The following is a 27,766-nucleotide window of genomic DNA, read 5'->3' on the forward strand; positions in this document are numbered from 1 at the left end:
TAAAATCAAAAAAAACCATGAAAACTGGAGGTTTTGGTAACTAAGTGTGATGGCGAATTACACCTGAAATGATGCATAGTCTTTATCCCACTTTGTGCATGTTTTTAGGCCTCACTGCAAAAGGTATTAATGTGTTTGATTATGGGGCATACCCTAGATCCTACTGGGATGTTAGGTAATATACAGTACTTGTACAGTATTAACTTTCTGCATTCAAAAAATTCTGATTCCAAACCTGTGTTGCCCCAGGGGTTTCAGATCATGGGACTGTGAACTTGTAGCACCCATATTAGTAGCCTAGGTTAAAAAGGAGGTAATTGACCTGGACTCGCTTACTAACCACCTTCAAACATGTCTATCACCAGATGCTGAAGTGCATAGAGCTGGATGAGCGACTGAAGGCCATGGACCAGGAGATCACAGTGAACCCCCAGTTCGTACAAAAGGTGATTAGGGTTCCCTTCATTAATTAGAAGTGGCCTGGACAGAAAAGGAACATGAACTTGATTTGAGGTTAAATGCTTATTAGTTGCCTGAAGTTCTTGAAAACCTTTGTGACCAAGTTCATGGAGAGATTCACTGAGAGCATTATCAAACTGCAGCCTGGAAGTATGCGAACTATGGCCTGTTTGTACACAGGGTGACCGACTGTCCTCACAGAAGAACGGGGTGTGCTTGTTTGGGGCCGGTGGGAAATCTCTGGCAAGGGCAAGTGTAAATACATCGTCTCACTTCTTCTTTACAGAGCATGGGATCACAAGAAGATGATTCTGGAAACAAACCGTCTAGTTACTCTTGAAACTAACATCCATCCTGAGTTAGATGAGAGAAACTGATCACCTTGGCCAGTGGCAAGCGGTAGGAGGGCAGCAGGGAGGACCAAGCCTGTTTCACCTGGACATTAAGAAATTACATTTTGTTTTGACATCTTCAGTCCCATATGCTTTAAGAAAACCATTCTCTCTGCAAAGAAAGGAAAAAAAAATGCAAACTTTAAAGTCTGTTGTGGATTTATTTATCCTCAGATTAATGTTGTTATTGCATTAAATCTACCTTTTTGTTTTAAATTACTTGAACATTAATGTGTCTTCTGTATCGCTTTTTTCCCCCCTCTGAAAAGTTTTTAAGGGCTATGTTCATTGTGAACAGAAATGGTTAAACTTGAGGAATTTTTGGAAGATTTGAAAAGTCTGGGAGTCCATAACACAGAAGCTAATTTTTTATAATTAGAAGTAACATGCGTCTTAGTGACAGTACACGCTGTGAATCCGAGATGCTTTGTGCTCTTTCTGACCTGTGGGGTGGGCTCCACTCTTCTGCAGTCTTGAGACCAGGGCCGGACTTTGCTACATTTTCTTCTGGAAGGATTTTCAGTGAAGCTGCACAGCTGCCTTGTGATTATTCCCAGGGTCTCTCTGCAGAACTCTGCAATTTGTCTGACAGGGCTCACCAGTTAAGCCCGGGAATGGTGTGGAGTCTTTGTAAAGTATGAGAAGCCGGAATTAGAATTTAGTCCTTAAAAATGTCCCTCTCTTGCTAGCAACATTCACTTTTTTAAATGTGTCAACTTTATAGTCGGTCACATTTTCATTATCAAAAAGAAATCTCATGAGTCATGTAAAAAGTTGCGCCTGCTAGGCTTTGGGGGGGCATGTGGTCTGTTGTGGTAACTACTCCGTTTTGCCGCAGGAAAACAGCCACAGTGAGTCCCAAGAAAATGAACACAAAAATAGGCCGAGGGCTGGATTTGACCCTTCGTCAAAACCCTCAAATTCTCAAGCTCAGATTAGTGCCGCTTGTGGACTACATCATTTCCACTTACTTTGACATGTGCCTATACTAAGGAGAGAACAGTTATTTCACAGAAATTTTCCTGTTATCAGCATAGCAAATTCCAGACTTTTTTTAAAAAACAAGTTGGACAACTGATTTACCTGGATGTAAATTAAAATCACCTAAGATGTGTTTGAGAATCTTAGTAGCTGTGAGTCATGACTGTTTAAAGAATAATTCTCTCGTGGGCTTCAAAACGAATTCATTAAAACACCACATTATTTTGGGACCGAAACTATGGTATTTAGGGCCTGGTCCTACTATATGCAAACCACATCCTGGCCCCTCCTCTGTCAGTGTTGTCTCCACTTAACGCCCGCCTCATTCTTTCTGATTCTGGGGCTAGAACTCTGCATACCGCATTTCTTTTTTTGCCAGCTAGAGGCAGACTGGAAGGCTAGAGAGGAAAAAAAGGACAGGCTTCCTACTGTCTGCTTCCTGTTGAATAGTAAAACCCCAGCAACAGCTCTTCAGCCTCGCAAGGATGGTTCAGCACAACAGTGAGGAGCAGGCTGTGATTCCCATGCTCCTAGAATTAAGCTCATCACACCCCTGGAGAGATTCCAGAATCGGAAGGCGGGCCTCCCCCACCTGCCCCCATAGCCCAGTTAGTTCCACTGGGCACCTCCCACCTTCTAAATTCTGTTACTGCTAATATCTTCCCTTTGTTCCCTCAGCCCTGAGGGTGGGATCTTTCCTGCAGTTACTACCTTGGTGAGACATTTTCCCCCTTTCTCCAATACCTAGTTAATGCATCGATCAAATTATTTCTGTTAAAGAAACGGGTGAGTGGTTTCTCTCTCTTGACAGGAGTTACCTTTGAAAATCTTGGGTCAAGGAGACGAGTGGCCTCATTTGTTACTAAGAGAATGTAAGATTTCACACATGCTGCCTCTGAAAAATCTGGAGCCTGGCTATGCCCAGTGTCTTGGTTGAACAGGTATCAGAATCTGTTTGCATGAATAGTTAAGCTGAGTTCTTCTCAGCAGCAAATTACTTTCTGAACACGTTTACTTATGGATACCTGTTGCCTTTTGATGGTGCCAGAAGATGGTGAGTTTGTACCTAGGGAATTAAGGCAGTTCTGAGGACCAGGGATATAGCCTTGGGCTGGTGTTCATTGGTGGACCTACCAGTTTTTTGAGGAATTTTCAAGTTTCGTCTTTTCATGGTGATATCAGATGTTAATAAATACTCTGGATTAATGAGAACGATTGCCCTCAGATTTCAGTACCTGCTTCATGTATTTGTTTCTGTGTTTCTATTTCCTGCAGTTACTACCTTGGTGAGACATTTTCCCCCTTTCTCCAATAGGTGCCAAGTAAACCACCCAAAGGGACAACATTTAGCTTTTCATACAGGCTTTCTTAAATGTGTGTGCTTGATCTGAGTGACCTCAGATTTGGGAGCTTGTATAGAAGGTATTATTCAAAGAAACCTCTGGTTGCACGTTTTTGTACGGTAGAAGTTTTCTGAGCCCAATAATGGTAGCGATGAGCAATAAAGTGGGGGAGGAGGGCGTTCTGCCTTGGATGGACGGCACCTCCTTTGTTTAGCAAATTGAAACTCGAAACAAAGCTAGGTGATAGTACTGTAACCGATGCCTTAGTAACAGTAATGCCTTGCGGTCTAATCAGGGACAAATACTTGCACTTTTCTAACAGTTTGGCAGAGGGGAAAGTTAAGTCTTGGGTTTTGAGGTGTGCTGAATCCTTGGTGTGCATTGGTGGACCTTGTTCAAGTTCCCTCCTCTGTTTATGCCAATGGTCAGAATGGTATTCTGATTCTCTCCCACTGCTTGCTTTACAGAGACAGAGTTTTGGGTTTGTAAGTTCTGAGTTTCTGGGTTTGCGACTTGAAATGGTAACCAATTTGTAGAAGAAAACATTATTTGCACGCAAGTCTGAGAAGTGGCGAAAGGCCCAGAGAAAATAAATGACGGCAAATCAGGTATTTATGAATAAGAAAAATCAAGGGTATCCTTTTAAGGCCGTTGAACCAACGATGGTAAACAGAGACAAACTCCTATCTGCATCCTTTCCTAAAATCAGAAGTTGAGACAAGAGAATTTCTGTTAATTGTAAAAGGCATTTCACAAGCCTGGATCCATAATGACCTGGTAAAGTTTATCAGACATAAAGAAGCCACTTGGCATTTAATATTTAACCAGCAGCTAGTATTAGGTTAAAACACAAGAAGCTAATCAGTTGAATTCTGAGGGGAAGGGTTTCTTAAAAGGTTTCTGAAAGTGCTATGGTTAAAAAAAAATGCTAAATTGGGGCGCCTGGGTGGCTCAGTCGGTTAAGCGTCTGACTTTGGCTCAGGTCACCATCTCGCGGTATGTGAGTTCGAGCCCCGCGTCCGGCTCTGTGCTGACTGCTCAGAGCCTGGAGCCTGTTTCAGATTCTGTGTCTCCCTCTCTCTCTGACCCTCCCCCGTTCATGCTCTGTCTCTCTCTGTCTCAAAAATAAATAAATGTTAAAAAAAAAAATTTTTTTTTTGAAAAATGCTAAATTAACATTAGCAGCATTTTTTTTTAAGAGAAAATATTATACTATTAATAGTTCTTGCAACTAGCTGGACACCTTATATGCAGAGTTAATTGTCTAATAACCTAAAACTTCAAACTGACTTAGAGGCTTTGCATGAGTTCCACCTTCAGAACTCACTGTTCGCAGCCTCTCGACGGCCCCCCAAACTTAAACACCTCTGAGAACACAGAAAGTTACTTTAGATGTTGGACGAAAGGAAAGCTTAGATTATTTTTATAACAGAGAATCTATTGTAATACCCTTAAAATAATGGGATGTGGTTAAAAATATTAGATATAGGGGCGCCTGGGTGGCGCAGTCGGTTAAGCGTCCGACTTCAGCCAGGTCACGATCTCGCGGTCCGTGAGTTCAAGCCCCGCATCAGGCTCTGGGCTGATGGCTCGGAGCCTGGAGCCTGTTTCCGATTCTGTGTCTCCCTCTCTCTCTGACCCTCCCCCGTTCATGCTCTGTCTCTCTCTGTCCCAAAAATAAATAAAAAATGTTGAAAAAAAAAATTAAAAAAAAAAAAATATTAGATATAATTGCTTACAAATGAAACACACTTCTTCCTGAAACTGAAAACTGATTCAGGGACATGGTGGTTTGACTCATAAGGCCCAACTGTATTGTATAGCCATATAAGACCGTATGTTGGTAAGGGCATACCTAAAAACCTCTATGAGGAATTTCACAGTGAGAATTTGTTCAGTGGTCTTGGCAACTTGTGTCCCTAAAGCACTCCATCAGTCTGGATGATGAGCTGGTCAATACCTAGTCAGTCAAGCCTTTTGATTAGTAGTAGGAAGGCAGAAAAGCATCAAGAAATCTTCAGTTCTGATTGAGCCCATTTCACTGGTGGGAAAACACGTTCTGGACCGTAAATGCCAGGACCCAGGAAGAAGGGCAGAGGGAGAGAGAGAATCTTAAGCTCCACGCTGAGCGCGGAGCCTGACATGGCGCCCAGTCCCATGACCCCAGAATCATGACCTGAGCCAAAATCGAAAGTTGGACCCTTAACTGACTGAACCACTCAGGCACCCCCATAAGATTCTTATTATGGGATAGAAGCTTTGAGTTTAGCATGGTATTTCATTTCGTTGAACATTGTGGGGCATTATTGCCTGCTTTGCTTTCTCACTGATAACGTGGACTACATTTTCTGGCTTCCAAGATGTCTCTTTCAACTGAATGTCCTTGAAAGTTTATACTGTGTGGCAGCATAGTTTAATTAATCTTTGGCACAATTCATCGAGGCAAGGAATTGGCATGTAGTTCTTACTTTTAAACAGATTTATAGGTTTGAGAAAGCACCTCCAGAAGATGTAGGCGGTGGTTCCGGAAAGGATACTTAATGACACGAATGGAGTCCAGCTGTAGTCGAATGCACACTGAATTGCATTGAAAATGGCAGCGGTTGAATAAACTGTCTTCCACTTGGCACAGTCATTAGCCTATCATTATGAAAATAAGGATAATCTGAGCTAGGTGTTGTCCTCCACTAACAAATCGAGGAAGTTAATTCTTCAAATCAGTTACAATACAGGAACAGATATTTGTTGTTTCTTGGCTTAAAACCTATCTAACCAATGTCAGTTTCAAGAATAGCTACCACTAAGAGAAAAAATGGGAAAAAAACCCAAAGATTACCAAAAAAAGGAAAAAAAAAGAAGCATTTTCCTGGCTTTCTTGAAACAATAGAATATGCAAGCAGCTTATATATATGATGTACATAAATATATAATATATAATTTGTAATATATATATTAATCTTGTAAAATAAAAATAGTCACGGTGACTGAAATTTTTTGGAAAGGATTGTAAATTACTTCCTTATAGTGTGGAAGTCAGTTAATCAGATTTGTATTTAGCATTGCTGCTATGGTAATTTTTCAGGGTAAATCCTGTTCACTTTGACAAATGTTGGCAACGATGTTTTTCTTTTAGAAATTGGAAAGGCACAGTCACATGAGGTGGCTGCAAACATTTCTTGCATCTTTCCACTAAGGCTTTCAAAGAATTCTGCAAACTCAATAAAATTCAAGTATCTGAAATTAAAAAAAATTTTTTTTACATTTATTTATTTATTGTTGAGAGACAGAGACAGCACAAGTGGGGGATGGGCAGAGAGAGAAGGAGACACAGAATCCCAAGCAGGCTCCAGGCTCCGAGCTGTCAGCACAGAGCCTGATGCAGGGCTCGAACTCACAAACTGTGAGATCATGACCTGTGCCAAATTCGGCCGCTCAACCAACTGAGTCACCCAGGCACCCCTGAATTTAAAAAAAAAAAAAAAAAAAATTATGTTTATTATTTTTGAGAGAGAGAGTGAGTGGGGGAGGAACAGAGAAAGGGGGACAGAAATCAAAGCAGGCTCCAAGCTTAACCAACTGAGCCACCCAGGCACTCCTCAAGTATCTGAATTGTTGATGGCAAAAATAAAAAACGGAATTCCAAATCAGTATATCCTTGTGGGTTTTCTGTTATTTCCCTCAAAAATTATCTTGTGACTTACTAGCCAATATATTCAGTTTGTGCTGTTCAGTATCAAGAGGAACTGGAGCGGTAGGACAAGTAAACATATAAAGGCAATGCCTAACCTCCTAACTCCCATAGTCCTTCATCTTTTATCACACCACTAAAAGAAGACAGAAAACAAATTGTAATTTTGTCTCTGTCTTCTAACATGGAATTTCAAAGAGAGAAAGAAATGACCCGGTTATCTGAAATAACACAACCACCTACTTCTACTTCAAAATGGTTCAGGCTTTTTCCCCAACACTTGAGACAACCGCCCTCTGGACACCCCCCGCGGCAGTCACAGGGACCAGGATTCCGCCGTAAGGCGCCCAGAGAGGTCGGCGGTCTTTGGACCGGCCCGGACACAAGGTGGCAGCACCATCTCTCTCGGAGGTCAAACCGCATTTCCTGCGGTTCAGGGTGTGATTCACATCCCTCTAGCTGTTCACTTTAAGGACCGACGGGACACCTTGCACTGATGGCCTTAAAATTAATCTTTGAGTAGACAGGCTCAATAACAGGCACCCGGGTCTTAAAGATATATATTGCTTAATAATTGACTCATATTTTTAAAAAGCCTGGATGAATTATAGTTCGGGTAGGTGAGTGGGTCACGCACATGCGCACTCAAGCCGCACTCCACCTCCAGTTACCGAACCGGCCACAGCACAGCGTCGCGCGCTCGCCCACGGTCATGTGACGGCCACCTCCCGGCCACCTGCCCGCACGTCCCACCGAAGACGGGGTCCGTCGGCAATTTAATAAAAGCCGCAGGTGACACTATAAGACATTACCCCGCTCTGACGTCAGACATTCTCTTTCATTTTCTCTTCGGTGTGGACCGGGAGTACTAGACTCAGCTGGCTATATTTTTCCTCAAATCTCTTTTGAAAATGTTTTTTTAATTTTAAGCATCCTCCCCTCCCTCCCCCCGTAGTTTCCTCCCTTCGCCGGGCCGGCGCGGCTGAAACCATTCCGTACTTCTCGGTGGGGGGAGGCGCGGAAGCCTGGCGGCGAAAGACGGGGGTGTCGGGCAGCCGCGTCGGGTTCAGCTCAGAGCTCGCGTGGCCGGGCTCGCGCGGTCTTCCCGAGGGTGCGGGCTGGGTAAGGCCCCGCTCGCGTCGCGGTGCAGAGGCGCCCTCGGCCCGCCCGCACGCCCCCCCCCCTGCGGGGGTGGGCGGATGGTCCGGCCCGGCCGAGTCACGCGCCTCGGGCTGGGCGCCGCGGCTGCAGCGGCTGCTGGTGAGTGAGGCGGCCGGGGTCCGAACCCAGGTTTCCCCTGCCGGCCGGGAGGCGCGGGGACGGGCGGGTGTCTCCGGGGGCCGACGAGCTCGAGCAGGGGCGCAGGGCGGGTCCTGTGAGGAAGACGCCGTCAGGTGCGCCGCGGCCCGGGCGCCGGAGCTGGGCTCGGAGCTCTCTCCGCCCCCTGGAATTCAGCCCCGCCGCGGCCCCCGGGGCGACCCGGGCCCCGACCGCCCTTGCGGGAGCGAGCCCCGGAGCGGTCCCCTGGCTTGTCCAGCAGTTCGAAGAGGGGTTGTCGGGGCTGCTTCGTGGAACTTGAAGGGAGCCTGGCTTCCGGGAGGAGGGTGGTGGCGGCGGGAGGGAGTCCCTGGGGGCGGGGAAGGGGAATGGGTCCGCGCCTGTGGGCCTTGGAGAAGCCTGACCGCCTTGGGGTTAGCTGCGGGGACCCAGCCGGGCTCTGAGTTGCTGTGCGGTGTTAGTGATCGGCGTGGCCGGGGGCCAGAGTGGAAGGGGTTGCAGAGAACCTGAGGTGTGGATGGAGGCGGGGCGGGGTGGGGGGCAAATCCACGAACCGTAAAGGGATGGGGAACGTGACCTGGGTGCAGACCCCATCAGCGTCGTCGGTTTATTCCCCAACGTTAGAGATGCTGCCGGGAGACTGCACTCTTGGCATCCCTCCCACCCAGGTTTTGCCTGCCTTCTGGTTTAGGGAAGAGGGTGTGTGTCAAAATTCTTTTTTCCTCAGGCTGGCGTTCTGAGGCGGGCGCTCTGATGAGCCGATAGGCCTAGAAGGATGGTAGAAGAGCACATTTCCCTCCAGTTTGGTGGGTATTGTTAGGTGCGTCCTCGTCACCTGGGAAAAATGTTTCCCCAAGAATTGGCTCATTGTGCGTTGAGGTCCCAGCTATTGGAGGCAGAGGGCAAGGGTTTGCTGAAAGGAGGTACTGGTTCTCCAGCCCGTGGTGTCCCGCCAGAGTGGCCCTAGGGGCTCCGTGTCACAGCAGAGAAAGTGCTGGAGGCATTGGCTTACCAACATTGTTATGAAGAGATTGGGAAATAGCGGCAGGTGACTGTGTGTGCCCTACTGGTGTCACACATGAGGACACTTTGTAAACCAAAAACGAGGTGAAGGCAGTGGGAATAGGAAAGCCACCATGGTGTGACTGCGCTTGAGCTGGAAGTAATGCCCTGTGGGACTTTTCACGTTGCGCCTGCCGAGATCCAGCTGCTGACCCGGTGAGACTCCCCTGTGGGAGACTAGGTGGAGAAGCCGCAGGGGATTCTGATGGTCATTACTGGCCAAGAGCTACTGTGATACTGGATTTCTTTGCAAAGCCCTCTGTGATCCTCTGCGGTCCTATGAGAAGACCACAGAAAGTGGGGAGGAAATAGGAAATGAGGCTGAGGGCCAGCCTCAGCCACTGGGGGAGGGGGGCCGTGGGAAGGGCCCTGCCTCCTCCAGTTGTTTGGGTTCTTTCTTGGAATATAAAGTCGAAGAGATTTGGCCAGGGTGGGGTGTGAGCGCGTGTGCAGATTTCTGCCTCCTTGGATTCCGGAAGGCTGGCTGGAAGCGAAGAACTGTTAGGCATACTCAAGCCAGGTTGTTTTCTTCAGTAAACATCTGATGGAGATTGGAATTGGAGAATGAATAGAGAACTGACCTCCTGCTACTCAGAGTTCTGATGCCGCGTGCAGCGGTCAACCTGAGAGGTGGGGGTTCCTCTGTTTCTCAGCTTTAGGGTGGTGCCAGATGAGGATAAATAAGATATTGGGCATCACCTGGCAGGTAAGAGCTGGAGACAGGCTTTTTCTGTGTGACTTCAGAGCCAAGTGGTACCTCCCTGTCTTCCACTGGCTGCCTGGCACCATGGTACTCCTGATCGGAAGAGTCAGAAGTCTTGTCCTCTTGTCCGACAGGACTGCTTTTCTTTCTTTTTTTTTTTTTTTTTATTTAAAAATAATTTTTTTTTCAACATTTATTTATTTTTGAGACAGAGACAGAGCATGAACAGGGGAGGGGCAGAGAGAGAGGGAGACACAGAATCTGAAACAGGCTCCAGGCTCTGAGCGGTCAGCACAGAGCCCGACGCAGGGCTCGAACCCACGGGCAGTGAGATCATGACCTGAGCCGAAGTCGGACACCCGACCAACCGAGCCACCCAGGCGCCCCCAGGACTGCTTTTCTTTAAAAAAACAAAACAAGGGGGTGCCTGGGTGGCTCTGTCCGTTAAGCGCCTGACTTCAGCTCAGGTCTTGATCTCACGATTTGTGAGTTCGAGCCCCGCGTCGGGCTCTGTGCTGACAGCTCAGAGCCTGGAGTCTGTTTCAGTTTCTGTGTCTCCCTCTCTCTCTGCCCCCCCACCCCCGCTTGACTCTATCTCTTTCTTAAAAATAAATAAACATGAAAAAATAAAAACAAAATAAAAACCAAAAAACTATTAGTGACAGTAACCCAGGCTGACCATGGGTGCTGGGAAGTAGCTTAGCAACATCATCTCTGATCTTTCCTTTCCATTCGAGGAAGAGAGAAACTTGTAGGTCTAAGGTCTGAAGGGTTGAACTGGCATGGTGTGAGTGCTGCCTAGCAGTCCCTTTGTAACCAAGGGTAGGAAGGATGAGGACCTTATATTTTTAAATATTTTGTATTTTTAAAAAGACATATTTCTATCTAAAGAAATCCTTTACGAAATATTCCTGTAGAGGTGTAAAAGTTCAGCTCACATTTTGGCTGCAAAGCCAGCTTGCTGTCCGCTGCTGCTCAAAAGGCAAGAGGCCCGCGAAGCCATTCAGCGCCCTGGGCAGCCCCACGTCTTCTTCTGTGATGTTCTGATTTTAAGTCGGCGGTAACTGCTTGCTTTTTGTGTATCACTAAGTCAGTTGCTCTTAGAATTCACTCTAGTTTTGTTTTTTTTTTTTTTTTCTTCACTAGAAAACGTCAGGTCTTAGAGCTGAAGTATGGCCGCCCTGCCTGACTCATCTGGAAATGGCCTTGCACGCTGTTGTGTAGGCGGGACGGTGGACGTGTGACTTTGCTGAGTATAAAGGTTCGTGTGGATGCTCTACACGTCGGGTGAAGCTTAGCCAAGTGCTGCTTTCATGCGAATGTTTTGCTGGAAGGAACCTTATTTCTCTTCCCTTTTATGTCCCTCAAGGAAGATGTGGCCTCTTTTTCTGGGGTTAATGCCTCTGCCTTTGGGTCTTAATACTAATTTTCTGAGGTTCTTACTCTGTCAGTGGTCACCTCACCACCCCTTTCACAATGGATTCTTAAACCATCATTTTCCTTAATCTCACCAGAATGAGCCTGGTGGAACCCCTGTTTAAATTTGGCTTACTTGGGTCTCGTGCCGCTAGGCTCTCAGACTGCTGTTCCCATGGTTGTGCTCTTGAACCTCTCCTGCCCATAGAGATCCTCAGTGAGTTCTCCACTTCCTGTGGCAGCAACTGCCCCCTTGTTACGGGCAGCTCCCAAATCCCCTGTCCAGTATTTTAATGTGGTGCCTACTGTGCGTGTCAGGAACTGTTGTAGATACGACCTCAGGCTGACTCCTGTCGCCACTTAGGGAACGTTTGTACGGGGAAGCGCAGTGCAGAGGAGGGGAGAGGGAGGCAGTGGGAGTGAGCGAGTGTTCTGGGGTGCTGGTTCGGGAGGCCTCTCAGCAGGGATGTGCCGGGCAGAACGAAATGGTGAGGATGGGGAGTCGGGTAGAGGTCTGTGGAGTGGCTCGGGGCTCCCAGACAGCGCGGTCTGGAATCTCCACGCAGCTCTCAGGGTTTTCCAGCTACATGTCCTGCTGTCTCTCTAACCCTGTCTCCTCTCCCACTGCCCACCTCCCTCCGGGAGGTGCCCCAGCTCTCCCTACGTGCCAGGCACGTAATCCCCGTCTGATCCCCATGGCTGACTCACATCAGCCCAGCTGATCTTCTCTCCAGTTTCCCACTGTAACATTCGAGCTCCGGCCCCTCCCTCAGGGACAGGGGCAGGGCAGGGGCAGTAGTTGTCGTGGCAGCTGAGAGATTGTCTGCGAGATGCCAGCTGGGTGGCAGACTAAGCGAGCTGGCTGGAGAAGGGAGGCTGCTGGGAGGACGCAGTGACGGACACACCACGTGGGGTTTTGAGGACCCTGTCACCCAGGACTTGCTCACCGCCCCCCATGCATGTTCGCACTGGGTCTGCCACTTTGTCTCCCTGGGTTCAGCTTCCTGGGCAGGTGCCTCTGACTGGCCAAGCCTTGGTCATGCCCATGCGGGGGGATGAGGACAGAGGATGTCTCGCCTTCTTCGGCTCCATAATGGGGGAGGGGGTCCCCAAAGAGAAGAGGGTTTAGATCCTGGCCACTGGCCACTATGCTCCTTTACCGTATTTTTCATCAGAACCTATCAAAGGCTCTCCAATCTGTAGATAATTCCGGTCTTTACTAAGGCCTAGAAGGCTTCCTAAAATCCACCTCCTCCTCATCTTCTGCCTTCATCACCCATCTCTGTAGACAGACCCCTAGTCCTGCCCCCTCCGCCTCCACGGCTCCCTTCAGCTCTCACTCAGCGAGCCCTTGTGTCCAAAACCGCATCCCACCTCTCCAGCACTTCTCTGCCCTGGCCTTGCCGTACTTTCCTTCCCAAGGCTGGCACCGTAGGAGAGCAAGCAGTCTGTCATGTGTCCCTTCCCTCCTAGGGGTAAGCTCCGTGAGGGCGGTGGCCTGTCACCCAGCACAACTGCCGTTGATTGAATACATTGAAAAAGTGTCTCCTCCAAACCCCACTGTTACTTATTTGTGTCACGTTTGCCCCATCGTCACTCACACATGTGTTCTCTTCCGTGCTGTCTACCCTGTAGCCCTGTCACAGCTGTAACTGAAGGCTTTTCTGTGTGATCCTTGAATTACATCCTCCTTCCTCTGTTGTGACTCCTGGTCAGCACGGACCGAGGACGTGGTTTTTCCCGTACACCTGACACAGTGCTGGGTGGGTGACCCGCCTCTGCTGGCCAGGAAGCCTGTCGGTGGTGTCTCCCCAGTGCCTGTGCTCCAGAGGAGTTGGCAGGTTCTGTGGCGTGAACACAGGCTGGGCGCTGATGTTGTTTCCTCTCTTCCCCACCCCCCATACACACAGGCCCCCTTCTGTCTCCAGGACACCATGAACGCCATCGTCGCTCTCTGTCACTTCTGTGAGCTCCACGGCCCCCGCACTCTCTTTTGCACCGAAGTTCTGCACGCCCCACTTCCTCAGGGGGCTGGGAATGGGGACAGCCCTGGGCAGGGCGAACAGGCCGAGGAGGAGGAAGGTGGCATTCAGATGAGTAGTCGGATCCGCGCTCACAGCCCGGCGGAAGGGGCCAGCGCGGAGTCCAGCAGCCCGGGGCCCAAAAAGTCAGACATGTGCGAGGCAAGTGTCTCTCAGGGTGTTGGAGACGTTTCTTTCTCAACAGGGACTCGTGCTGTGTATTTGACCTCCTGGAGAGTGGGCAGGACACCCTGTGGGACTAAGAGCAGTGGACGTGACCTCACGGGAAGGTGTGAGCACGGACCGTTCTTTGTGGGCCCTGTGGAATATGCTTGCTTCTTCTCATGTCCTTTTAGTTCTTTCCCTTCACCCCAGCGTTCGCTTTTTCAGCCCTCCCCTCTGCTGCTCATGTCTGCGTGCCAGCCCATCGTAGGCTCCGCTTCCTTCAGTCCAGTGCTCTCGGGCACTTTTCTCGTGGGGTCCTGGCTGTTACTTCTGGTGTCATTTTGTGAGCTCTGGGGAATGAGGTTTAAGTTCCCTCAACAGGCTGCTGCTTTGAGTGACAGCTCTAGGTCGGGACCTGAAACCAGAGGCAGTGTTAGACCTGTCACTGCAGTGTGAACAGGAATCCAACTGCATGAGCTTGGTTCCACTGCGAAGCAGGTAGCATGCCCAGGATTGCTGTGTTTATTGCTGGAAACACCCGTGAGGAAGCAGAAGGTGGGGAGAGCCTCGCTGCTGTGAACAAGTCTGACAGCTGTGAAGGAGAAGGAAGGAAAGAGGAGGGCTGGGCAGACAGAGTCCTTGAGCTGGAATTGCCATGTCCCGCATCTCACGGGAGGGGCTTGCCTCCATACCCTCTTGTGCAGACTCAGGGTGGGGAGAGCCTCCGGGATGCATGATCTCGGCACCAAGGTGGTGGTGGCTCCGGAGGGCCAGCAGCTGGGGCCACCAGTCGATCTGCTCCACAGCACACGATCTGAGCTTGTGTTCTCAGGCTGCTGCAGCAGCTTGGAAGTCTGGCAACCTCCTGAGGCCCTCACTAAGTGGCTATGTCAGGACCAAGGACAGAGGCTGGCACATAGTATGTGAGCCACTTTGCAGCCCCAAGCCTCAGCTTTGCCTTCAGTAAAATGGGGATTCTCACCGTAATTATCCCATAGGGCTGCGCTTTGGATTATATGAGATAATGTATGCAGAGCTGTTCATAATACCTGCTATGTAAGTGCTCAGATTAGACCTCTTATTCACACTCTTGATGATCTTTGTGATCTCTCTGTCCTGGTTTTCCTGTTCAGGAAACATTTGAGATCTTCAGATAAGTACTCTAGAAGCCAGCTATTTTTATATGAAAATAGATGGAGTCTTTTGTTCCCATGTGCACAAGAAAGTTTGTTACCTGCTTCCTAATTGGTTCTCTTTTCCTTCGGGGGGGCAGGGCTGCCGGTCACTTGCTGCAGGCCATCCTGGGTATATCAGCCATGATAAAGAGACCTCGATTAAATATGTCAGTCACCAGCACCCCAACCACCCCCAGCTCTTCAGCATTGTTCGCCAGGCCTGTGTGCGGAGCTTGAGCTGTGAGGTGAGCACCATGACTCAGGGGGCACTCTGGGGATATCACACACATCTAAGGTGCCCCGAACAAGTTCAGTACTGGTTACAGTGAGGAAGACAGAGTCCTGCCCTGAAGAGGACGTGGATCAGTGAGTAGGAGCACAGAGCAGCCCCAGGTCTCTAGAACGCCAGAATAGGTTGGGTTGGACCCCAGTTTTCTAAATGGTTGCTAGCTTATAATTTCAAGCACCAGACTTCTGTTATCTGTTCACTCTTGGTGAATATATTTCTAAGATATTAAGTATTTCTAGGATATTTCATTTACCATATCAGATATCACTTTTTTATTGTCTCTGTCATCATTACAAGCCTTAGTGGTCACCGTGTGCTCTTAGAACCTGCTGAAGGGTAAATCAGTTTGTTCCTTAACTATACCCCGCTGCTGTTTTGATTTCAAGTCTTAGTTCACGTCTTTTGATTTCAAGTTCTTAGTCTATGTTTGTATCTGTCACGAATTCATAATCCCAGTTGTAAAATTTCCCTTTTCCATACTGACTTGAGCAGACACACTGAGCGCCTCTCTCTGTTTTCACTTGATGGTTGCTGTGTGCCTACCTTCAGCTCGTTCCCTCTTTTTGATTTCCTGTTGGCTAATCTGCTAGAAGCAGATGGTTGTGCCAGATAGAATTGTGTATAAAGTAAGAGTGAGTATGTCATGAGGGAGACCTAACTTTTCTCCTATAAATGAAGTATGCAGATTTCATTGAATGGACCCTACGATGACTATTTTGACCTTCCCCAGTATATTCCAGATGAGTGACAGTTGGAAATTTGAGTCTGGAGTATTTACAGTATTTGAATAGGAGTTATTTATGGCTCAAGGTAGAAAAAAGTCCTGAACCTACTTGCCCTTGCAATCCATGATAACGAACGTGATCTTTAGACAGTTTGATCCCAGGAGCAGATGAAAGCAGTTTTCCTGTCTTGGCCCCCACCTTTCCCACTCTTCCTATGACAGATGCTAGTTAATTAGGCCAGAGAGATAAGTCTGAGGAGGAGGATTTGACTTTGTGTCACTAAAGCCAGCACAGGACTGTGTCCTGGAATGACTGCTGATTTTCACAGGTCTGCCCTGGCCGTGAAGGCCCCATCTTCTTTGGAGATGAGCAGCATGGTTTCGTGTTCAGCCACACTTTCTTCATCAAAGACAGCCTGGCCCGGGGCTTCCAGCGCTGGTACAGCATCATCGCCATCATGATGGACCGGATTTACCTCATCAACTCCTGGCCCTTCCTGCTTGGAAAGATCCGAGGGATCATTGACGAACTTCAGGGCAAAGCACTCAAGGTGACCCCACAGAAAGAGTGGGTGGCAGTGGGGGAGGAACTTCACGCCGACGGGGGGGGGGGGGTCAGAGCACGGGTGGATTTATGACCTCTAGGTCTTGGTGGCTGTTGCTCTGTCTGAATCTTCTGCCTTCAGACTCAGGGCTGGTGATGAGCCTCACCGTCAGTCCTGCTTGCTTTACTGGGCTCTCTGGAGTCCGCTGTTGTCCCAGTTCTCCTCCAGCTCTGGCTTCTTTACTGCGGTCGAATGCCCTGGTGTCTCCCTGGTGCCTGTGCTTCCTCTGACCTTCATTTCCGAAGCCTGTCCATTAATCGTGTTGTAGACCCACCACCAGCGTAGGCCTCTAGCTGTGGCATCACGTCTCTCAGGATAGGCTGGGTCATGCTGTGGTAACAGACAGCCCCCGGACCTCGGTGGCTCAAAGCCACAGTTTGGTTTTTGTTCATGTTCTGTGTCCATGGCAGGGAAGTGGGATCTGCTTACTGCAGTCAGCCCAGCAGGTGGACCGCAGCCAAAGGGGAATGTTGCTCGTTTCTCTGCTGGAGGGGTAGATGGTGCTGGAGGGCCTTGTCTCTCTCCGTCATTGCCAGAACTGGGCATGATTCCCCCCCCACCCCACCCCACCCCCACCCCACACCGGGTCCCTCCGTGGAAGCCTCCGTGGGCCTGGGACTGGAAATACTTGCAGAGCAACACTGATGACCACCCCCACACGTGCCACCCGAGTACTGTCAAGTGCCTAATGAGCGGGTTGTGGGAGAGGGACAGGAGGTCACTTACCCCATTCCTCTTCCTTGGGTGGCTTCTAATCAAGATGCAAAGCAAAACCATCCCGTTTGGAATTGTTAGGCTGGCGGCACTTTCTGTGCCCTTCAGAGGGGGACTGAGTTTTCAGGAGCAGGATCCAGGATGTTGGCTGTGAATGAGCTGGCTCTGGGTTTCTTGGCTGGTTTGGTTTGGTTAACAGGCTACCTCTTCCCAGGGCGTGTGGGTGGCTCATTCGGATCAGCGTCCGACTTTGGCTCAGGTCATGATCTCACAGACTGTGAGTTCGAGCCCTGTGTCGGGCTCTGTGCTGACAGCTCGGGGCCTGGAGCCTGCTTCAGATTTCGTGTCTCCCTCTGTCTTTGCCTCTCCCCCACTCACATTCTATCTCTCTCTCAAAAGTAAACATTAAAGGGGCGCCTGGGTGGCTCAGTCGGCTAAGCGTCCTACTTCGGCTCAGGTCACGATCTCACTGTCCGTGGGTTCGAGCCCCGCGTCGGGCTCTGTGCTGACGGCTCAGAGCCTGGAGCCTGTTTCAGATTCTGTGTCTCCCTCTCTCTGACCCACCCCCGTTCATGCTCTGTCTCTCTCTGTCTCAAAAATAAATAAACGTTAAAAAAAAAAAAAAAAAGACTAACTCTTCCCTTTGCATTTCAGGTATTTGAAGCAGAGCAGTTCGGATGCCCACAGCGTGCCCAGAGGATGAACACGGCCTTTACGCCATTCCTGCACCAAAGGAATGGTAATGCCGCTCGTTCGCTGACCTCCTTGACAAGCGATGACAACTTGTGGGCGTGCCTGCACACCTCCTTTGCTTGGTAAGGAGATTTTCAGGTCTTTTAGCACCAGTTAGAATGGGTACAGTCACGGGTACAGTCATGGGTACAGTCACATAACCCATATAGTGGTTGGGTTATGCATGAATCTGGGGAGAAAGGTTGTTGGATGAGTTCCCCTCAGTGCCTCTCTGCTGTGTACTTGTTGGCAGGCACCGACCTGGGCTACAGTCCTCCTTTCCCTCCAGGCATCTTCCCCTGAGCGTGTGGAAGATTTACTTAGGTGGCACTCACTTCCCTGTGGTCTGTTGGTTTATTATTTAAAAAAAATTTCTTTTTCAGTGTTTATTTTTGAGAGACAAAGAGTGAGCGGGGGAGGGGCAGAGAGGGAGACACAGAATCTGATGCAGGCTCCAGGCTCCAAGCTGTCAGCACAGAGCCCAACATGGGACTCAAACCCATGAACCGTGGGATCATGACCTGAGCTGAAGTCGGATGCTTAATCGACTGAGCCCAGGCGCCCCTATTTATTTAGTTTTTTAATTAATGTTTAAGAGAGAGAGAGAGAGAGCATGAGCAGGGGAGGGGCAGAGACAGAGAATGTCAAGCAGACTCCACACTATCAGTGCAGAGCCCTGCTCGGGGCTCAAACTCATGAACCTCGAGATCATGACCTGAGCCAAAACCAAGAGTTGGATGCTTAACTGGCTGAACCACCCAGACGCCCCTCCCCGTGATATGTTTAAAATGATGCTCCCATACCAAGAGCAGTGATCACCTCCCTTTTTTGTCTACAACAATAAACGTTTCTCTCACACAGCTCTGTGGATCAGGAATTCGGGAGTGGCTTAGCTGAGTGGTTCTGGCTCAGGTTCTCAGGAGTTTATCGGTTGGGTCTGCAGTCATCTGGCAAGCTGGTGGTGCTGAGGGCATGGTCACGTCAAGCACCTGTTGTTTGTGAGGAGTGTGCCATTCGCTAACACCTGCCAAGTCAGGAGGAAAGGATTGCCTTTGAAAACCACCATAGTCTGGCCTCTGGCCTCAGATCGCTTCTGTTCCTTCCATTGCAAGATGTTCTCGCGAAAACTCCCAAACTCTTGTTCTTGTGCAGCAGCAGCCCCAGGTGTGGGGGCTCGTCGTCGAAATCAGGCCCAGGTACAGATGAGGCACCTAGAACGGAAGATCTTTTAAGGTGGCCCCTGAGGACCTGTGACGTCAAGAGAAAGTATCTGTCTCCCCCACCCAATGTACAGTCATTTAGGGAGGTTTTCAGACAGACCCAAAATAGAATAAATAGTCTAATGAACTGCACACCCTCATCATCCAGCTGTAGTAGTTACAACATTTTACTGCTTTTTCTGTCTCCTCACTTTTTTCCGGAGTGTTTTCTTTTTTTTTTTTTTTAATTGTTTTTCTTTTAACGTTTATTTCTTTTTGAGACAGGGAGAGACAGAGCATGAATGGGGGAGGGTCAGAGAGAGGGAGACACAGAATCTGAAACAGGCTCCAGGCTCTGAGCTGTCAGCACAGGGCCTGACGCGGGGCTCGAACTCACGGACCGCGAGATCATGACCTGAGCCGAAGTCAGATGCTTAACTGACTGAACCACCCAGGCGCCCCCGGAGTTTTTTCTTAAAGCACGTTTTAGTTGTATCATTTCAAACATAGAGCCATTATCGAACAAAACTGACAAATTCCTTCGTATCATCCAGCCCAATCCATGTTCAGTTTTCCTGTTTTGCCTCAGAACTGACCGTTGAAGTGGGGTCGGGTCACCCCTCCACTTGCACATTGTTCTCTGTGCCTTTTGTTGGAGGACCTGGGTCACTTGTCCTGCAGAATTCTTGTTTTGGATTTGGCTCAATGTAACTGCAATGTGATCTTTTATAAACTAGTAGCCAGATCAAAAGGCTTGTCTGGCTTCAGGTTCCGTTTTTCTTCTGGCAAGAACCCTTCACAGATGGTGCTTTGTTCTCCAGGCTCCTGAAAGCGTGCGGCAGCCGGCTGACTGAGAAGCTCCTGGAGGGCGCCCCCACGGAGGACACCCTGGTCCAGATGGAGAAGCTTGCGGGTGAGCCGGGAGAGCCCGTGCTGGAGGCCTTGCCTGTGGTGGCTGGCGGGGGCCGCGTCACAGCCTCCAGGCCCTCGTCCGTCCTCACGAAGGGGACCCAAGGATGGGAAACCGGGGGGAGCGTCTGCAAGGGCTTGCCCTTTGTTCTTGGGTGTTTTTATCGTGATTTCCTGTCTCCTTTTTGACAGTCCTGTGAAAGAATCTACTGCTCTGGGCAGGTTGGGAAAATCTGCTAGTTGGGGTTGTTCGAGGGTGGAGAGGACGGGTCGATTAAAGGTTTTCTTGTCCCTGTTTTACAATATCCAGGTGCTTGGTCTCTCTAGACAGTCTCTCATTCTTTGTTCTTTAATGATAAAATGTTACGTGTCAGCTGGACCCAAGGTTTCTGTCAAGGATGGTTCCCAAGCCTTTCCAATGTCTGGGCAGTCCTCCCCAAGTTCGTGACCAGATCTGGGGCTCAGGGTCCTGGGGGTTTTAAGTAACTCCCCAGGTGATTCTGGTGTTCTGTGCACCAGCACAGGAACCTCTGGTCTCAATCCCGGCCGTGCTTTTCCCTCGGAGGTGATTTGATTCTTGGTGATCTAGGTCCACGGCCTCAGCTTCGGGGTTGGGTAAACCAGACTTGTGATGTATGTCGTGTGTGATGTGTTACCAGTAACACTTGACGTGCTTCAGGTTGCGTGTGATGGACCTTAATGAATCGGAGCCGGTTCTTCCTAGTCAGGTGACTTCGCACGCACTTCGATTCTGACATGCTTCTTTCCTGAGTGGGAGAAGAGGGTGGAGTATCAGCGGGAGCAGGGCAAGCTCTGAAAAACAAAGCCGTTGCCGTCCGCCTTCGTGTCCTCGTGGATCAAGTCGGGCCCAGGACCATTTGCTACTCTGATTAGAAATTAGAAATTTCGAGGCTGGTGAAGATGGCAAGGGTAGTCTGTTGGTGAGAGTATTTACACAGAGAGCCGAGCAAGTCCATCCGAGCTCGTAGGAAGGCTAGACATGCGGGCACGCAGGGCTCTCTGTCATGTCTTGGACTGCAGTTCAGCTCCGAGCACGCACTTGGATTTGGACAGAACTGGGGCCAGATCCTGGCTCTGCTCCTGTCGTGTTCTGTGTGCACAGATCAGGCCTCTTCCCTGCAGGTCTCACTCGGAACACGGAATGAAGATGTCCTCATTTGTGACAGTTGTCACACAGATTAATGGAAATAACAAGTATTTCTTTATCTGTAAGATGAGAATAGCACTGACCTCGGGACACTTGGGAGGATGAAGAGGAATAGCGTGTGGCCACCCCCAGCATAACACCTGCCTGGGGAAGTGTTCAGTGAATGAGCTGTCAGCTTGCTCAGCGTTGCATTTTTCCATGACCGTGAGCAGCTCCTAGTCTTGCAGGTGCCTGCTTCCTAATGCAACGTGAGGCTTTGAGCTAACTAAATAAGCAAGCAGACCAACCCTCCCTGCTCACCCCGGGGCTCCGAGAACAAGACGTATGAAAGCTGGCCCAAACCAGAAATCAGGAGATGCCTTGTGCTAAAGTGGACACGACCCTTTTGCATCCAGGGAATGAAGGGATCCAGGGGCAGCATGTTCATAAATGTCTGTGTTGTCCGCCTTGCAGACTTAGAAGAGGAATCAGAAAGCTGGGACAACTCTGAGGCTGAAGACGAGGAGAAAGCCCCTGTCGTGCCAGACGGTGCAGAAGGGCGGGAGCTGACCAAATGCCCAGCAGAGTCTTCCTTGCTCTCAGACTGTGGAAACTGGCAGCCCCGAAAGCTGTCTGTCTTTAAGTCCCTTCGGCACATGAGGCAGGTAGGCGACAGAGGAGCACACCCCCGCTCAGAAGCTCTAGAGAAGAGCCCAGCCCCCTCATCCAGCACGCTTTGTCCTTCAGGCCCGTCGTGTTCGAGACCTGGCAGGAGTGTCAGTTAGGAGTAACCAAAAAAATCCTTGATGGCTGGCTGAAGACGGCAGCGGCCGTCTGGGGTTTCTTAGCCACGGGATGTGTGCTCCCCTTTTAGTGATAATGTGCGTGTCTGTTTTAAAGAAATACCTGCATGGTTGGCTTCTCACGGTTCTCTCATCTTGTCATTCTGGAACCTTTTAAAGGAAGCGAACATCACTATTGATTTGCCTGCAGCCTAGACACTTTGTAAAGTAGAAATGATGGCCCTTCTTACAAGAAATTGGAAAGAACCCAGATGTCCAACCAAAGGAATTGCATCCAAATGATGGGATGTCATTAAACACAAAGAAGAGAGCAAGCGGTGTATTGTGCAGGGTGGTAGGTGTGTTTATATGCGATAGCAGAGACGGAGTCTCACGCAGCACTATTGACCATGGTTATATTGGGTCATACAGGAGTAAGAGGTCACAAGATTTTAAGGACAGTCCCTTTTTATACTTTTCTGTGGCTATTTTTACAGTGAGCGTGAGTTTTATCAAAAGATATTTCTGTTTTGGAAAATGGAGTAAGGACTGATTTAATGGCAGATGCTCTGTGGGGCTGGATGAGGAACAGTCACCCATCAAAACCATGTATTTGGCTAAAATCATCCTTGTCGATTGCTCATGTAGTTTAACGTTGGAATGAATCTTAAATTCCATGGGAAGTGGGAGTGTTTTTTGAAGCTATAAGAGTCTTCTAAAATCTCTAGTATTTCTAGCCTCCCTTTTTATTTTTTAAAGCCATGCTCATAAGCCATAGGATAACAGACTGAATTCTCCTAAAATGCCAGTATCAGGGAAGTTATAAAAAGTCGGGTGGAGAGAGGGACTGTTCTGGCTAAAGTAGGATAAAGATAGCAGAATAAGTAAAACAGTCGTGATCCTTAAGTGAATCCTGGATTGAAAGAATAGCAGCTATAGAGGATATTGTTAGAGGTTTGGGGATCCAGATACTGGGTTGGTGGCACATGCATATGGGGCTTCTGGGTGTGGTGTGTACTGGGTTGTGTCGGAGAGCCCTGTCCTTTCTGGGTGCTCAAGTGTCATGCTGCCTGTCCCTTACTTTCAAATGGTTCAGCAAAATAGCGTATATAGAGAGAGAAAGTGAATGTTGCAATTCTCTGCCTCAAGAGTTTAAAAATAAAATTGGAGAAAAGATCTCAAAGTGTGCAAGGGCTTTGCGGTTAGGCTTTCAGGTGCAAATCCAGAGACTTCCTGCTGCATCTTCCCGGCTGCAGGCTAGTTACCAGCTCTTCTCTCTTGGCCCATCTCCCTTCCCTGTACAGAGAGCACACAAATAACTTGAGGTGCATGGGAGAAAATTCACAGAGAAAACCCTGAACTATATCTTTCAGGTCCTGGGTGCCCCGTCTTTTCGCATGTTGGCCTGGCATGTTCTCATGGGGAATCAAGTGATCTGGAAAAGCAGAGACGCAGACCTTGTCCAGTCAGCTTTTGAAGTTCTTCGGGTAAGAGGATTTTTTCTCTTAAGTATTTTGTAGCAGGACCGGATTTGTCTAGTGGGTTTTTTTTTTAAATCCTGACTTCGGGTGTGAATGTTAAGAGGCATTAATGGCTCAGTGTAAAGGTTTGTGCCTGAATCTAAGATATGTGTTGTTTTCTCCACTGTGTAAAAAAATGGCAGCCATCAATGGTCGTTCTTTCCAGTGGAAGGAGTCTGTGCTAGGAGTCTGATAGATTGATAACTGACTACCTTACACCCCATCCCCAAATCCCTCCAAGAAGTCACGGGCATGGTTCTCAGCTGCCAGAGAGGCAGGTCCGGGTCACCACACGTTCCTGGGCACAGGACATTCCCAGTGAGTCAGATGGGATGCGGGTCTACCGTGCTGTCTGCGCCCCAGAGGCGCAGAGGGCGCCAAGGCGTAGGTCTGACTCTGATGATATTCAAGTCATCAGAAACCTGGTGCATGCCTCACGTCTTGCTAGGCCTTTGAGGGCACAAGATGAATGTGACACAATCTGTCAGAAAGCTTAAAATCTTTTTGTGGGACGAGGGAAGAGACAGAAACCGAAGATCGATAGATTAATGCCGCAAAGCAAGAGGTAGCATCAGTCCTGTATGACTGATTGCCGGAATAGGAGTCGGGGCCGTGTGGGAGACACCCCAGTGGGGCTGTGTGACCAGGAGTGCCTTCTGGGAGGAGAGAGGCTTTGCACTGAGCTGCAGAGGGCGCTTGGGGCGTGGGTGATGGAGACAGGCAGTGGCGGGGGACATTCCAGCTGGTGTCAGCCTGAGTCACTGGGTCCTCTCTAGACTATGCTGCCGGTGGGCTGCGTCCGCATCATCCCTTACAGCGACCAGTATGAGGAGGCCTACCGGTGCAACTTCCTGGGGCTCAGCCCCCACGTGCAGATCCCCTCCCACGTGCTGTCCTCAGGTGCGTACCTTTCCCGTCTGACCCGAGTCCCTGCGCCTTAGGGCACACGAGCAGAAGTGGGTCTCCGCCGTGGACGTGAGGATGCTGCTGGCTCGAAGCAGGAGGAGCAGCTTTCCCGGCGGCTCTGGGCGTCAATTTTCTGTCCGTGAAGCGGGTGAGGGTTGGACAAGGCGGCCTCAGAGTGAGGGTGGCTTGTCTGGATGTGTTCTCGGTGGAGGGCAGGATATAGTCCTGGGGGTGGGCACGGCACAGATGGCTGCCAGGCTCTCGTCATGCCATTGTGCTGAGTTGGTGATGCCAACAGGATTCCGGAGACGACGACTCTTTTACGTGCCTTAAATCCATCCTTGACGTTCTTGAGTACAGTGGGGCTTGCTCAGCCCGGCTCCTCCCTCAGTGCTGGCAGGTTCCCTCTGCCTCCTCCGGGCAGAGCCAAGAATCTAGTCAGCGTCCTCGTCTTTTGGTTTGGGCACTTTAGCAGTCGGCGTGGGTGTAAATCCCAGCCTCCCCAGGCAAGCCAGGGGCTTCTCTGAGCACCCGAGCACACCGATGCAAGGTGGCCAGGAGGTTGACGGGCGGAGCTTCTGGCGCCCAGCAGTCCTGAGCTGCCGCTGCGGTCAGCACCCGGGCTGGGTCCTGAGTCCCTCGGACGGCACCTGTTTTTGGAACACGGGTTCCTGGTGTCAGAGATGGGCTTGAATTTCTTCACCACTACTAACTGTGTGACCTTGAGCCAAACCGCTTTGTTCCCCTGTCATAAAATGGGGCTAACAGCGGGACCCTGCCACAAGGCTGTTTAGCGTTAGCTGAACTGAGGTACGTAATCAGGAGTGACTGTAACATAATGCGTTCGCTGAGGCAAGAGTTAATCCTTAACCTGTATTCACAAGTACACCAGAAAAGGCTTTAGATGCCCAAGCGTTAGTCCGGGGAGGTGTTTCCGCTCTGTGATCCGAGATGACTCGGAGTGGCGGCGGGAGGCAGGCTCCCCGAGCGGTGCGTTTTGTGTCGCTGCAGAATTTGCTGTGGTCGTGGAGGCCCACACAGCCCCTCGCTCCAGCCTCCACCCGGTCGGGTGCGAGGATGACCAGTCCCTCAGCAAGTATGAGTTCGTGGTGACCAGTGGAAGTCCCGTGGCCGCGGACCGAGGTGGGCGCTGCTGAGCAGGGCTTCCTTTTGCAGGGGGAGCGGGAAGGAGGGTGAGGCTGCCTCTCGCTCCCCATCATGCTGACGGCCCCGCCCTTGTTCCCAGTTGGCCCCACCATCCTGAACAAGATGGAAGCTGCTTTGAGCAACCAGAATCTGTCTGTGGGTGTGGTGGACCAGTGCCTCGTCTGCCTCAAGGAGGAGTGGATGAAGTGAGCACACGCCCTGTCGGCCCCCAGAGTTGGCTTTCCCCGGGGGCGGGCTGGCAGCCAGCGGCAGTTATATTCTGCTGGCGAGAGCCAGAAGCTGTTTCCAGAAGAAGAAGAAGCCGTGGCCTCCGTGAGAAATGGGCTAGAATAGGAGTTCACAGCGTAGGTTCAGATAGCATCTTCGCCATTTAGTCTGTTAGCTGGGTGGCCTCGAGCAGGGTCAGCGCTCCTCGTCCCCACGCGGGTCCTCTGTGACATGGGAGTGACACGTGCCTCCAAGAGAAGCAGTTATTTTTGCTGCTTAATTAACTTTAAAAATCTGAAAGCCAGATAACAGATGTTCCCTTTCCGTTGAAGCTAACTAGTTATTCCGTTAGTAATTTTTCCTTAGTAATTTTCTGTCAAATTCAGTTAGACCTTGTCCTGATTTAATAATATAATGAAGCTTGGGAGCACTGAACTCCTTTAATGAATTTAAAGAAAATGTGCGTTTTCCCCCATCCTGAGGCCCCAGCCATGTGACCCAGGGCGGAAGTGCGGGGCAGGCAAGAGGTCCTGGGGTGTGCAGGCGTCTGCAGGGCTCTGGCTGGTCCTGAAGCCGTCCGGCCTCAGCCCAGAGCCCTGGTGCGATTATGCTGTGGTGTCTGAGTGCTCTGTGTTTGATTTTCTTCAGCAAAGTGAAGGTCCTCTTTAAATTCACCAAGGTGGACAGTCGGCCCAAAGAAGACACGCAGAAGCTCCTCAGTATCCTTGGAGCATCCGAGGAGGACAATGTCAAGCTGCTCAAGTTCTGGATGACGGGTCTGAGCAAAACCTACAAATCGCACCTCATGTCCACCGTCCGCAGCCCCACGGCCTCAGAGCCTCGTAATTGACCCCGCCGTGGGAATCTGAGCCCACGTTCACCTGAAAAGCGGCGATTGCCATCTTCGCCGCTGAGCTCAGAGATGGGTCTCCGAGGGCAGTCACAGACCACTCCTGTTTCCTGGTAAGGAATGGAAACTGTTGGGGCTGAACTTTGCCCTCTCTGTGGGATTTGGGCCTGGTGTAGTTTTCAGTACCATGCCACAAGCCAGTTGGATTGCTCCAGCTCTGAAGGGGGCACAGAGACACTTGGGACACTAGGTCCCCTGTGTGTGTGCACCTCTGTGAGAGATGACCAAAGACAATGTGCATCTCCTGTCTCTCAAGGATTTCGATCTCAGAATTTATAGGGAAAACACGTGAGGCCAGTCCCAACTTGGGTATTTTGGCCACAGTAAAAAACCTCTCCTAAGGTTAATGTTTGAACCTTTCTGTTCTGAAACCCAAGACTTTTCCAGGTTTTATATGTCTTCGTGTATGTTTTGCTACAGTTGTGACTTTTCAGGGTCTGTGCCGATCCTGTCATTGTTAGTGATCTGGTTTTGAGCTCTAGGAATGGCTTTTGGGTGGAATGGATGTTTTCCTCATCTTTGGGCCTTCTGGGGTTCATGTTCTGGAATCATGTAACTTCCAAGGCTTCTGGCCATGCTCTTGGGTGGTTGCTTTGGCATTTCCCTATAGCTTGAGGACAGGCCCTGATCTTTTTTTTTACACAAAGATGATACTTTGCTGAAATGTTGGATGGAGCCATTTGTCTTGCCTGACTCACTGGATGTGGAGTTGAGGAACCCACCACAGTTCTCTCCCGTATCACTTTGCCCTTTATTGATTGCTTCTTTAAACATTTACATTTGGCAGCAGGTAACAATTTTCAGAATATGGTGATTTAAGAACATTTTCTCATGCCAGTGTGCACCTTTAATAAGGATTCATGGCTTGGAGGGATTTTCCAGCAGTTTTGCTGATTTGTTTATAGTTCTTTGCTTAATTTATATTTAACATGGAGACTAAGTTTATATGACTAGGTATCTATCGTGCAAGAACATTGAAACACAATAAAGATGTATTTTTTTAAACTGTCGACTACGTGGTTTTGTTGGTTTGATACCTAGAATTTTCTTGGGATCAGTCACAGAAAATATCATGGCTAAAATCAAACCTGTGTTGATAGAACCATTTTGGAACTCTGGAGTCTGTTAAAGTCTTGCAAATTCTAGAAGACTGGACATTGTGGTCAGTTTTGATCAATTTCAGCTCATAGCACAGAAGCACTACCATCCCCCAACCCTAGCCACATAGGTGTGCAGGTGTTCCTGGAGCAGCCTGCACACACCATAGGGGAG

At 49.5% G+C, this 27,766-nt stretch overlaps 2 protein-coding genes and 1 long non-coding RNA gene across 10 annotated transcripts in view; 2 read left to right on the plus strand and 1 right to left on the minus strand.

Moving 5' to 3' along the window:
* The window catches only part of COPS3 (COP9 signalosome subunit 3), a 26,688-nt gene extending 25,621 nt beyond the window's left edge, over positions 1–1,067 (plus strand). For both annotated transcript variants that reach the window (XM_042965942.1, XM_042965943.1), the window contains exons 11-12: positions 366–446; positions 746–1,067. In XM_042965942.1, the coding sequence (XP_042821876.1) occupies positions 366–446; positions 746–799 (135 nt within the window). In that variant the 3' untranslated portion in view covers positions 800–1,067. The remainder of the gene's footprint in view (positions 1–365; positions 447–745) is intronic.
* LOC122233498 lies at positions 873–2,387 on the minus strand. Its single transcript, XR_006211041.1, has 3 exons — positions 2,192–2,387; positions 1,295–1,477; positions 873–963 (listed from the first exon to the last, which is right to left on the minus strand). It is a non-coding gene; the product is annotated as an uncharacterized LOC122233498 (long non-coding RNA).
* A 1,255-nt stretch (positions 2,388–3,642) lies between these two features.
* Positions 3,643–27,766, plus strand: part of FLCN (folliculin) — a 35,332-nt gene continuing 11,208 nt past the window's right edge. For 2 of the 7 annotated variants that reach the window (XR_006211115.1, XR_006211114.1), the window contains exons 1-13: positions 8,060–8,123; positions 11,053–11,167; positions 13,233–13,505; positions 14,782–14,928; positions 16,026–16,247; positions 17,670–17,830; positions 19,768–19,859; positions 21,477–21,667; positions 23,158–23,271; positions 24,081–24,204; positions 25,222–25,353; positions 25,457–25,562; positions 26,233–26,547. Coding sequence is in view for 5 of the 7 variants with exons in the window: in XM_042966322.1 (XP_042822256.1) it covers positions 13,257–13,505; positions 14,782–14,928; positions 16,026–16,247; positions 17,670–17,830; positions 19,768–19,859; positions 21,477–21,667; positions 23,158–23,271; positions 24,081–24,204; positions 25,222–25,353; positions 25,457–25,562; positions 26,233–26,434 (1,740 nt within the window). In the remaining 2 variants the exon portion in view is untranslated. Of the gene's footprint in view, positions 3,784–8,059; positions 8,124–8,709; positions 8,962–11,052; positions 11,168–13,232; positions 13,506–14,781; positions 14,929–16,025; positions 16,248–17,669; positions 17,831–19,767; positions 19,860–21,476; positions 21,668–23,157; positions 23,272–24,080; positions 24,205–25,221; positions 25,354–25,456; positions 25,563–26,232; positions 27,563–27,766 lie in introns of those variants that run through there. The other 5 variants (XM_042966322.1, XM_042966320.1, XM_042966323.1 and 2 more) reach the window with 5 other exon arrangements.

The sequence above is a fragment of the Panthera tigris genome, chromosome E1 (genome assembly GCF_018350195.1).
Source record: "Panthera tigris isolate Pti1 chromosome E1, P.tigris_Pti1_mat1.1, whole genome shotgun sequence".
In the NCBI taxonomy this organism is placed as follows: Eukaryota; Metazoa; Chordata; class Mammalia; order Carnivora; family Felidae; genus Panthera; species Panthera tigris.